A 12539-nucleotide genomic window follows, 5' to 3' on the forward strand; every position below is an offset into this window, starting at 1 on the left:
CCGAAACCTTCACATCGCTCGGATGTGCCCATGAACATGGATGTCATTTGCTAAAACACAGAGGAGGCCGGGAAGACAGAGATCAGACCAAGACTCGGGTCTGAGAGATGCAAAGAGCCAGCCAGAGAAGGGGGCTCAGCTAGGCCACCCGTAGACGGGATGGAGGGCCCGAGACTCTCCCCACCAAGTTCTAGGTCACTGTCGCTTTCCCGCAGCGAGAAACACGGCCCCTCTGCCCAGCATCTCCGGTGAGAAGTCGCCGGAAAAAGCAAGTGAGTGTCGGGTCCGGCAGAGCCTGGTCCCCGCCTGGGCCACAGCCTCCGGCTCACCCCTCAGAGCCCACCCTGCCCCCAGTGGTCTCCTGCGCCACCCAGATAGGTGGACGCTGTCTGACCACACAGATCTGTGCAGAGCAAGACTTGGCCCTTCCGAGTGCGGGCTGATCACTGTCTAGCCCGGCCCCTCGGCCCCTCGGCCCCTCGGCCGGCAGCATAAACGAGTTTCCAGTGTTTGGCCCTCGGTGGAGACGGAGAACCGGCTGGCTCTGTCTTCCATGTAATGGCTCTTAAGGGACCAGGTGATCTTTCTGTAGGAACCATTCCCTTCTCCAGGCAAAACAATCCTGCTTCCTAGTTTGTCCTCAGATCCCCCCCAGTCCCCCCACAGGACGGTACAGGCTTTCCCTCCCTCGGCTGGAGGAGGTAGATTTAGACACGGAGAGCAACCCGCAGGCCTGTGCAGGCTGGGTTCCCACAGGGCCAACCAGGCCCTCCACTGGCATCTTCCTGCCTTCAGGCCACGGATCGTCCTGGCCCAGCCCCAGTAGTGGGGGGCCCTGGGCTTTTCGGGGTTTGGGGGCAGGTCCCATCCTTTGCAGCCCACCAGCTGTCCCTCCTTCCTCCCAGCACCCTGAGGACCAGGGGTGCCGCACTAGGCGTGGGCTCTGCACGGACAATGACCGCCAGGCCTTCGACCAGACCCCCTGATGCTACGAGGACCCACAGCGAGTGCCCAGGGGCAGCTTCCGTTCAGGATCCTGGAGGCTTTGCCTTCGTCTTATTTTGGATAAATAAACCGAAGCCCCGTGAGGTGACCCAACACGGTACGAAGCACGTAGGAGAGAAAAGCCTGCAGGCGACCCCGTGTCCGGCCCCCCGCCCCCCGCGGCGTGGCGTGTGACTGCGACACTGACCTACGTTGGTGAGCTGGCCCTTCGCACTCAAGGACATGGACAGCGCGGGGGGAGACGGCAGCTCTGACGGGTCGTCGGATTCCGGCAGCCCCCCAATGGTGTGGGAGTGTCGCCTCTCCTTGGTCTCCTCCTGCGCCTGAAGCTGGTACCTGTCGGGAGGCAGGACGCGGTCAGGGCAACTGCACAGTGGTGTCAGGCGTGGCCGGACAAGGAGAGGGAGCAAGCAGGGACGCCCGAGGCGGGAACCGCAGCGGCGGTGACCCCCGCGAGGGGCTGCAGGGCTGGAAGGCACCCCTGCGGGACCCCCGGGGGGACTGAGGGGATGGAGGAAGTGCGGCAGGACTGGGACGCACGAGTCAGGGTTACCTGAGCCCTTTCTTGGGCAGCGTGTTCCGATCCCCCTGGTTACTGCGGAGGAAAAACAAGAGAAGCGTGTGGGCCCATCCAAGGAACTAGTCCGGGCCCTAGGTTTGAGGGATGCACCATCTGAACACACAACGCCAGGCGGCAGGCCCCGCTATCTCCACCAAGGGAGCCGGGAGCGGCCTCTGGGCCCCGGGCTCCAGGAATTTCTCTGAAATGCTACATGTTTTCCTCCGATTAGGAATCAGGGTGTGGGAGCTATCGAGAAGGTCACGTTCTGGTTGATGAAACCAGGACATGATGTCATAGAAATGACATCCCAGGAAGCAAGGGTTTAGGGTGACAGCCAGCCATGCAACCTTGGTTAAGTCATCTGATGTCCCAGGTCTCCCTCCCGATAAGATAAAAATTTCAAAACCAGCCCGGCCAGCGTGGCTCAGTGGTTGAGCGTTGACCTGTGCACCAAGAGGTCACGGGTTCGATTCTGGGTCAGGGCACGTGCCCAGGTTGTGGCTCCTCGATCCCCAGCAGGGGGCGTGCAGGAGGCAGCCGATCAATGACTCATCATTGACGTTTCTCTCTCCCTTCCTCTTTCTCTAAAATCAATAAAATCCTATTTAAAAAACAAACAAAACCAAAAACCAAACCAAAACAAAAAACCACCCAAAAACGTCCTGTTTCGTGGAATTGGGAAGCAAATGAAATTACTTAACGTAGGTTAAAAAAAATTCGCAAAGTGGCACTCAAACCTAGGACGTATTACTAACAGCTGCAGGAGCCGGGACACAGGCTCGGCTGTCTCTGTCCACCCACCTGTCCAACTGCCCGGTTCGGGGGCTCCCGCTCCAGGCCAGGTCCTCAGCCTCCTCCTCTGGGGGCACGGCCGGGGGGGCGGAGGGGGTGGGGATGGGGGCGCTGCTGCTGGCAAAGGCACTGGGCAGGCTCATCGGCATCTGGAGGGACTCCATGCTCCTGTGCAGGCCCGAGAGCTTGGGGTACATGCGGGGCTCCTTCGGGACACTGAACGCGCTCATGAGCTCCAGGCCCTGGGAGAAGCTGGCGGAGTTGATATTGAGGATGGGCGCCGGGCTAGGGGTGAAGCAGGATGGCAGGGGGCCCCCGGAGGCAGTGCCGGCCGTGTGCAGATCTGGGACCTTCGGGGCATGGGCGTCACCGGACGAGGGCAGGTCCAGGCTGTTGGAGTTGACCTTGTCTAGGTTGGCCAGCGAGGGAGGCTTGACAAAGCTCTTGGCTGTGGCCCTGAGGAGTAAAGACAAGACGGAATATTTAGAATAATCGGAGTCGGAGAAGCCAGGGGCAGACGGGATCTTAGAAAAGCGTTTGTCCCGTTTCCTCTGCGTCCGGAGGCTTAGCCCAAAGAGGGCGGGACACGGACTGGAGGGAAATCCGGTACCTGGCTTGGGACCCGTTTGAGTCTTAAAGTGGGGAGAGCGCAGGCGTGTGCGTGACCGTGAGTAAATATATAGTAAAACCACTCGCACAGGCGCTGGAGACAGGCACCGGCTGATCGGGGAACAGCACAAACTTCGAACGCAGTTTGGGGAGGGGGGGAGGACCCGGGCAGGCAGGGGGTGGCAGAGAGACCGGTGAGGCCCAGACCATGGCGGCCAGGCCGGGCCAGGCCTCAGGAGCCCGGGGCACGCAGGGATCCACGGCGGCCAGGCCGGGCCAGGCCTCAGGAGCCCGGGGCACGCAGGGATCCACGGCGGCCAGGCCGGGCCAGGCCTCAGGAGCCCGGGGCACCCAGGGATCCACGGCGGCCAGGCCGGGCCAGGCCTCAGGAGCCCGGGGCACCCAGGGATCCACGGCGGCCAGGCCGGGCCAGGCCTCAGGAGCCCGGGGCACGCAGGGATCCACGGCGGCCAGGCCGGGCCAGGCCTCAGGAGCCCGGGGCACCCAGGGATCCGCGACACCGTCAGGGCAGGCACACGGGGGAGGCTGCCCGGGCAGGTACCTGACGGGGGTTGGCGGCAGCTCTGCCAGCTTGGCGGCCGGCGCGTGGCTCGCCTGGTTCTTTGGCGTCGTCTCTGGGGAGCCGATGCTCTTCAGCGAGATGTTGTCTGCGTCCAGGGCCACCGCCTTGGCCTTGGCCTTCTCCTTCTCGCGGTCAGTCTGATTGACAGGGGCGGGCACGGCCCGCCCACCGGCCACCTTGGAAGGCTCCTTCAGCCGGGAGGGCGCGAGGCCCGGCTGCTTGGCGCCGAGCAGGCTGGGGTCGATGCTGCTGCTCACGGGGCGAGGCCCGCCCCGCCCTCCGGTCACGCTCATGGAGCTGGACTTGGCCGGCCGGGGCAGGCTACGGTACTGGATGTTGGAACGGGCCCCGGGGGCCAGGAACCCAGGCTCCGGGCCGTTGGACACGTCCAGGCTGGTCTTGCGCCCGTTCACGGGCTTCACGGGGATGCCCGAGGACTTCTGGATCTTGCTGAGCGTGGCGGAGCTGCCCGTCTGCATGACCGTGGCCGTGCCCGTGGCAGGCGGAGGCTTCTTGTAGCCGAAAGACCCCGACGTGGAGGGGCGGGCGATACCCGAGGGCGGCTTCTTGGCGTCGCCCAGGCGGTCCCGGCCGGCATCCGAGGAGGAGCGCTGCAGCCCGGCGTTCCTCACTGCCAGCTTGCCCTTGTCCGTGGCCTTGCCTTCGGGTTTGCCTGCGGGAGGCAGGAAAGGAGGTGAGAGTCGGAGGAACCAGCCAACAAGGCAGACACCCCTTTCTTTCCCTCCAAGAGAGAAGGGGTGTGCCGGCGGGTCGCAGGATCTAGGGGCCCACGCACGGGAAAAGGCCCCTGTGGAGGCCGACGGCATTTCTTTCTTCTTCTTTTTTTTTTTTTTAATATATCTTTATTGATTTAGAGAGAGGAAAGGAGAGGGAGAGAGAGACAGAAACATCAATGATGAGAGTCATCGATCGAGCCCGCAACCCGGGCCTGTGCCCCGACCGGGAATCGAACCCCGATCGCCTGGATCCTAGGTCGACGCTCAGCCGCTGAGCCACGCCCGGCCGGGCACCGGTGACATTTCTTGACGGACGGCGTGGCCTAGGGGTTTTCTGTTGTTTTCTGTTTCCAGAGCGGAACTCCCCATTTTGGTTAAAACGACAGAGGCAACCACAGGGGTTTTCAGGGAGGAAAAATCTAGCAGCCGGTCCAGGAAGGAAACAGAGGGTAGCCACGTCTGTCGGTGATCGGAGAGGAGCGGGGAACATGGACAAAGTGAAAAGTTACCCTACGGGCCGGCTTGGGGAGCGGCACGTCCCCTGTGAGGATGACGCCAACCAAGCGTCTTGGGTGAATTAAAAACGGGGGGCAGGTCCAACTGGTCTCTGGACAGAACATCCCCACTCGCCCTCCCTGCTCTTAGCTGTGTGACCGTGGCTCAGCCGCTTGGCCTCTCTGAGTCGTCCGTCCCGCCTGCGTGAGGGTGTAGCTCGTGGGACGGCTGGGAGGACCAGCGGCGATGAGCTACGACAGGCAGGTGTGTCGGCCGCCATCCCCTGGGCCTGTGACGGCTGAAGGGACAGGCCTTCGCCCGGACCCTGACCTCACCCAGCTCACCTGCGACCTTGAGGGCACTCTGGGCTGTGTGGGTGATGGGAGAGGTGATGGCCACGGGCGGGGTCTTGCCCTTCTTCAGGGACCCGGGGTGGCCCAGGCTGATGGGCTTCTTCAGCTCCCCGACCTTGGACGCGTCGTCGCAGCTCTCGGGCCGCTCCCTCCGCCACTTGGAGCCGCCGGACTCCAGCTTCAGGCTCCCGCTATCGTACTCCAGCTTCCGCGGGGCCTTCTCCTCCGACTCGCTGAACCAGCTCAGCCCGCTCTCCGCCAGGGAGCGCTTCTCCGAGTCTGTGCGCAGCTGCGGAGAAGGCGGTGAGCACCCGGGACGCTCATTAGGGGACGGAGGGTGGACGGCCGGGGGGACTCATCCTGGCCGCTGGGTGGCCCTGCTCTTCCTAGAGGCTGAAGTCAACCCAGGGTGTCCACCCACCCACACCTAGGGTGTCAGAGAGCAGACCCCCGACGGATCTCTGATTTCTTTCACCTCCAGTTGGAACAGCTCCGAACCGGTGTGGACACTACCTTCGGGCCCCGCTCACTACAGCAGCTGATATCTTAGGTGACGACTTGGGAGCCCCGGGTTTCTTCCTGTCACCTCCAAAAGGGCTTGGCCAGGGCATCTGGGAACCAGTGCCCCGGGGCGGGTGAGGCTGTGTGCACACCTGCCCCCGGCGCGGCCCAGGCTGCCTCTCCTTCAGGTGCCGGCCCGGGGGTCTGCAAACTCACGTACCACTATGGTGGAGTTCCTGCGGGATGCAGTGGGCGTCGTCGGCAGGGAGTTGAGCGAGGAGCTGGCGTTGAACTCCTCTGAGCTGAGGTTGTCAGAGGCATCGCTGAGCCCGCTGCTGATGGAGCTGCTCTCATCCCAGCTGCAGGAGAGGGGAGAGAGAGGTAAGCGGCTGGAGCGGCTGAGGCAACATAGGTATTTTTCACATTGACGGAAGAACGGCCAAAAGGAGAAAGCCTGGGAGCTAGGCCTGGGTTTGCAGGAAGCTCCAAGTGCGATGTAAGCTGCCCTAAAATTCGGCGATGCTCTTTTGTAAAAGGAGGACGCTGTCTGTTCTGGCAACAGCAGATGTTATATCTCCTCAACAGAAAGATACATGACAAAAGACAAGGACCGAGCTAATTATACAAGCCAACTCCCGCTCCTTGTAATCACTACATCTTTATTCCGTTTTAGACGTGATCTCCGGGTAGTTTCCCTCCCTTTGCTAAACTTCTACATTTTCTGAACCAGGGCCAGGAAAAGATTTATTTTTTCTAGAACCACTCAGACCTATCATTGCTCGCTGCCTCTCTGTTTATACAGCTCACTCCACCCTGGGATCATTTATGCAGAAGAAATACAGGAGACTTTTTGAACGGTGTGGGCCCATCCCTCCCCGCTGAGCCGGACACCTCGCTGGCCCTTTTAATCTTGAAGCGCATGCTCTTGGGTTTTGGGAAACTTTCTCTGATTATTTCTTTGACGACTGTCTCCTTTCCGTTTTTCAGTCGGTCTTGCTCAGCTGTCGGCCCTGCCCTCAGTCTCAGCTCGTTGCCACTGCGCGTGCTCAGTGAAGGCCTCATTGCAAATTAGGGGCAATGGGTACACACTGCGCTGCGACCGAGTCTCCTTATAGCCAGCCCGCGTGCAGCCATCGAAAGTTAGCGTGACATTCGGTATTTCCCCCTCCTTCTGCTGAGCCCCCGGGATGAACGTACCCCGTGTTCCTGGTCTCCTGGGCGGGGCTCACTCCTTTCTGAAACCCAGCTCAATTAGAAACTTTGTATCTTTAGATATCAAACTGTTTCCTTTTCTAAGTTAGTTACTTATGCATCATCTTGTTGTTAGGGTGGGAGTGACAGGGCATTGCAACATTGTATCATTCTTTTCAATAAATTAGCCTCCGGCGCGAATTCCTTAAGCCTCCACCCAGGGCTGTGAGAACGGCAATGACTCCTCCTCTTGTCTTGTCCACTTCCTGGCACAAATGCCACAGTCTTGGGGACACCCCCGGGCACCCATCTCCTCTGCAGGGTGAACACAGGGCTGTACGGAGGCCAGCTCGACTGAACGCGGCTCTGTTTGTGTCCTGCAGACACGTGGCCAGGCACATGGCAAGGCCCGGGGCAGGGAACGCCCTCCCCTCTGGGAATGGCACTGGCACGGACGCGGCTCTTGGCTAGCCCTGGTCACCCTCCCAGGCTTCTCTCACCCGGTCCACTCCCCACGGTCCAGATCCGGCCATTCCACAGATGTGAATGGCGCAGGGTGTGGGCGAGCCGGAGGGGAGGCTGGACTAGTTGTGACCGCACCGGCAAAACCCCTGCCGCTTCCCTAGCACAGTGTGGTCCTCAGGAGCCAGACTCGGGCCGGAGTCCGTCTCCTTCTGTCTGGAATATGTCTGGTGAATCAGCGACCACGTTTCTCTGATTATTTACCACTGAGTGGATCAACCTCGCTTTCTCCTGGAATTCTCTTCCAGACAGTTCAAAGACTTGGTATGAAAATAAAAAAGTATTCGATCTGCCTTATTAATAACTTTATATTACATAATAGAGTACTCTTTTAGATACATTGGGTTAAATAAAACCGTGTGATTCATTTCACCACCTTACTTTCTAAACTGTGACGTGCCTCACGTTTCTGTCCTAACCGGGAAACTTTTGGTCAGAGAAGTGGCAGCTGTGACGAGCTGGAGTTCGTGAGCCCCCACGGTCGCTACGGTCCGGCTATATTTGGAGACGGGCCTTCGGGGAGGTAATGAGGTTAAATGAGGTCACAGGGTGGGGCCCTCATCTGACAGAACTGGTGTCCTTCTAAGAGGAGGGTGAGATGCCAGAGAGGGGCTGGCTCCCCTGTGTGCGCGGGACAAAGGCCACGTGAGGACACAGACAGAAAGCAGCCGCCTACAGGCCAGGAGGAGGGGGTCTCACCAGAAACCGACCCTGACGGCACCTAGATCTTGGACGTCCAGCCCCCAGGACTGTGAGAACATTGCTTCCTGTGGTTTAAGCCCCGACTCCTTTGGTATTTTGTTACAGCCGCCCGAGCCGACGAATATAACCGTAAAGTGATGTAAATTAGCCTATCCGTTATTTAAAGATCAATACCCCCAGTGGGCTACACTGGACACTGACCACCTCCATGACCGCGGCCGGTTTTCAGTTGAGAGATTTGCTAACACGGTGCTTTGACCACGATACCGTCGGATGTTAAGGCAGAAAGAAAACACCCCAGGCCCCCGGCGAGGCCCAGTAGAAGCTGTGAACTGACCAAGGAGGAGCCAAGCAGAGGGGAAGGGACGGTCAGTGCCGCTCCGACCCGGCGGCGGGAGGATCTGAGACACGCAGCTCCCGCACGATGAAATCGGGTTTCCTGCTCCTCTCGACTGAGATTACTCGGCCTGCGAACGGAACGGCTCGGGCGGCACTTTGTGGGACGCGATTGGATTAGCAGCGTCGACGTTTTCCTGGGGCCTCGGTGTGGGAAAGGGTAATTGCAGGGTGGTGGGCGCAGGCAGAGGTGAGGGGACAGGGCAGACGTGAGAGGCTGTTTCCGAGCTGCGGCTGGCGGGACGGAGCAGGGAGAGAGCCGAACGCGGAGCTGAGCCCCGAGCCTCCTTAATTAGGACCAACTGTGGGTGAGGAATGCTGACTCGGCGGCCGCCGCTTGTTTGCCTTCTCTCTGGTTTCAGAGACTTCCCTCTGCCTGCCCCACGCCTTCCCCTCCTCTGCTTCTCCCAGGGGTGGGGACCTTTCCCAATGAGGACATTTAAATCCTTCACAGAGCAAAAGGTAACGGAGGGCCTCTCCCAAGAAACGGGGAACGTTCTCGGGGGGGGGGGCAGTCACATGCCCCTGCAGAGGTGACCGACCCACTGACACGGGCTCTGGAATCGTGTGAAATCCCCTATGAAGTGTTTTTTTATTTTTTATTGATTTCAGAGAGGGAGAAAGAGAGAGAAACATCAATGATGAGAATCATCATTGATCGGCTGTCCCCTGCATGCCCCCTGCTGGGGTTCGAGACTGAAACCGGGACGTGGGCCCTGACCCGGAATCGAACTGTGACCTCCTGGTTCACAGGTCGACACTCGACCACTGAGCCACGCCGGCCGGGCTCCCATGCGGGGTCTTTATCTCGGGAGCTGAGTGAGTCCTTGTCTCAGCTCTGTCTCAGCATCTGGGAACCAAATGTTGGCGAAGCTGAACATCGGGGAAAATAATTTTGATTCTTAACTTGGGCAGAAAACCCCCCCATCTTGACAAAGATGAAAAAAGTCACAAAATTAGGGTGTCCGTTGACACAGGTGATCTTAGTTTGAGTTTTGGTCAGAGAAGGCCTGCGGGGGGCTCTTCAGGGGAGCGCTGCCTGGAACCCGCCCAGGCCTCCCCTTTTGCAGATTCCTGGACAGGGGTGATGGTGGCATCCGATTTAAAATTTTATGGGGTAGTCCCTGCTTCCTGCCCACTGCTCACCCATATTCTCCCTGGGCCCTTCCTCGGGAGTCTCCCGCACAGCTCCAAAATGTGTGCATTTCTGCATTTTCTTTGAACCCATGAGAAATTAAGAGTCAACGGACACAACCCGGACAGCTCGGGAAGGGTTAGGGTCAGTGCCTCGAGCCGGGGTTGCAGTCTTTACCTGTAAGACCCCAAATGGTAGATGTTTCAGGCCCTGAGGGGCCCGTGGTTTGGAATGCGGGGCCCCACCCGCCCTGCAGGGTGAAACCAACGTGGACGGTGCCCTGACGAAAGGGCAGAGCGAACGTCCAGACAACCAACCGTATTTTCATGAGTCACCAAATATTTTGCTTCTTTCAAAAGAATGATTTTCTCCCAATCCCTTAAAAATATTGAAAACCATCCTTAGCTCTGTGGGCCGGGCCAGGAGAGGGAGAGGACCGGTTTGGAACCAGAGAGCCAAAGTTTGCTGCCTGCTGCTGGCCTAGGCCAGACTGAAAACAAAAACAGAGAAATAATAATCCCTCCGTGGACACATCCTGGACCCAAACGCAACTCTGGGCGAGGAAGGGCCTCCATGCCCGTTCCCTTCTGATCTAACCTGCTCAGTCCACAAGTCAAAATGGGGGGGCATTGGGGGCAGGGGAGGAAAAGGGATCACCAGTGTGCCTGGCACCCCTGCCAACCCTCTGCTGGGATCGGCACGGCCTTCACGTGGACGGGACCCGGCACATCCGAGGTTTCGGCCGCTCAACGCAGGGCTTACTCAAATCGTGCATCAGGGACAGACACCCGGGTGGGAAGGGGTCACGTAGGATGCACGCGTCCTGCGCATGTTTTTGGTATGATTAGAGCACAGGGAAAAGTCCTCGATGTTAACAAGCAGCCACTCACCTTCCGATCTCCGGTCACCCTGTGAGCTCCGAGTGAGTATTGGAGGAGGTGACGGGGTAGGAGCCAGAGGTGAAAGGGGGCCTCGGGCCCTGGATCCACACTCCCAGGTTAAGAGTCTGTGTAGCTCTGAACCGGTTCTGGCAGCTCCGGAGATTCAGTCTGAGGCGGCAATAAACACCTCACGCCCGCCCGTGAAGGACTCTCCGGGAGCGAGGCCTCCCCGCCGGCGGCCCTCTCCCCATTCTCCGGCTTCTCCGTATCGCGGTCAGCGCTCTCATCCGGAATCCCGGGCCTTCCATAATCACCTTTCCTCCCCCCTTCCCCTCTCCAGTAAAAAGTCCGCTTCCCAACTTCCTTACTGTTTCCACATAAACCGGAGAGATGGCCTTTTTTCCTCACTGAGCCTCCTGGTTCCGCCAAAAATCCTGACTCGAAGCGGAGGGCGAGCTCGCCGCCCAAACTTTCTGCCCGTAATTACCCCGAGGCTGGTCCACATCTAATCCACCGAAGAAAAACAGAATGGGGAACGCCAGACAGGAAAGCCAGCCAGAGAGAAACACCACAAACCCAGGTCCTGAAGCCCGAATATCACCGGCCGCCACGTCCGAAACCTGCCCGCAGACCTTCCTGTTGAGACACGAGGCCAAGAGCCTCTTCCGATCCAGAGGCCTGAGCACCTGGGAGGGCCGGCTCCGGAGAGAAGCAGGTATGTGACCGTGGGACTCTTGGGGATGCCAGGGTGATGGAATTCATGAAAGTGGGGGCTTCCCCACTGACCCAGGTATGGGCTGACATTTCATAGAGCACCGAGCTTCTGCCTTTTTCGTTTATGGAAATAAATGCTACGTCGCTACGACAGGGGCTCATTAATTCGGTCCCCTAGGATGGATTCAGTACCTACACAGACCACAGTGGCTCCCAAATAGACCGTTTTAACAGTATTTACATTACTGTATTTTCCTTTGAACTAGCCACTCCTCAGACACGTGAATGGGCCTCATTTGGGAAGACAGTTACGGGCGGCCAAGAGAACCTTCTTTGGGTTTCTAACCCAATCTCCGATCCCAGACAGATCTGAGATACCATACGAGGTAACCTTTCATTTGAATCTCCCGTCCCCCCCCCCCGAAAACAAACCATACATTCTTTCCTAATGTAAAGATTTCCAATAACGGCAGAAAACTGGCCGTTAATAATAGGTCCCAACCTGTCAATTACAGCGGCCTCCAAAAATAAAGCTTCATGGGGGAAGAATTTGCGAGTTCCCAGATGCAGCAGAGGAGCCTCCTCACGCCACGGGACTCTGGACGCCTGCGCGGGACTGGCAGGCAGGCACGCAGAGCGCAGTCCTCGGGAGGGATTTTTCTGCGTAAACCAAACCATGACTTTCCCCTACCTCGCCTCTCTGTCTCCCTCCCAACCAACGTTACAATTAAACACCCAAGGCTTGTGTTCCCAAGGCTAAGTCTTCCCTTGCATTTCTAGAGAGCAATAAAGGGGAGAAAAAACAAACAAAGGCCGCGCTATAACCCGTCACCTTCCCCGCATTTTGTCTTAGGCGGTGGCTGGGTCCACGCGTGACTTGTGAAGGTTCCTTTCTTGCCAACCCGCCCATAAATGCTCACATCCTCGAAACCCTTAGAATAAGAATACTTATTCCGGATGTCAAAAGACGTGTCCCAAAGAGGCCGTCTACATTCATGCATTTTTTAAAAAAATATGTTTTTAATGATTTTTTTAAAGAGAGAGGAAGGGAGAGAGAGAGAGAAACATCCACGATGAGAGTCACTGATCGGCTGCCTCCTGCTCGCCCCCTGCTGGGGATCGAGCCCGCAACGCGGGCACGTGCCCTGCCCGGGAATCGAACAGGCGACCTCTCGGTGCATAGGCCGATGCCCAACCGCTGAGCCACACGGGCCAGGCTAGATGCCTGCATTCAGACTAGCTTCCTCTCCCACTAACAACCTCTCCTCTTCTCTCGTCGGCTCTACCCGGGAACACGGGGCAGGTCAGTGCAGAGGAATGCCAGCATTAAGAAATCCCACCGAGCCCGGCCGGGCGTGGCT

The 12539-nt window shown here is 58.6% G+C and overlaps 1 protein-coding gene across 8 annotated transcripts in view; it reads right to left on the minus strand.

Annotated features, from left to right (window-relative positions):
• The window catches only part of NAV1 (neuron navigator 1), a 115428-nt gene that overhangs the window by 18657 nt on the left and 84232 nt on the right, over positions 1 to 12539 (minus strand). For all 8 annotated transcript variants that reach the window (XM_081123865.1, XM_081123864.1, XM_081123863.1 and 5 more), the window contains 6 exons: positions 5858 to 5996; positions 5128 to 5425; positions 3531 to 4224; positions 2369 to 2815; positions 1559 to 1600; positions 1193 to 1341 (listed from right to left, as the gene is read on the minus strand). In XM_081123865.1, coding sequence (XP_080979991.1) covers positions 1193 to 1341; positions 1559 to 1600; positions 2369 to 2815; positions 3531 to 4224; positions 5128 to 5425; positions 5858 to 5996 — 1769 coding nt within the window. The remainder of the gene's footprint in view (positions 1 to 1192; positions 1342 to 1558; positions 1601 to 2368; positions 2816 to 3530; positions 4225 to 5127; positions 5426 to 5857; positions 5997 to 12539) is intronic.

The sequence above is a fragment of the Miniopterus schreibersii genome, assembly GCF_964146895.1.
Source record: "Miniopterus schreibersii genome assembly, chromosome: 21".
NCBI lineage: Eukaryota > Metazoa > Chordata > Mammalia > Chiroptera > Miniopteridae > Miniopterus > Miniopterus schreibersii.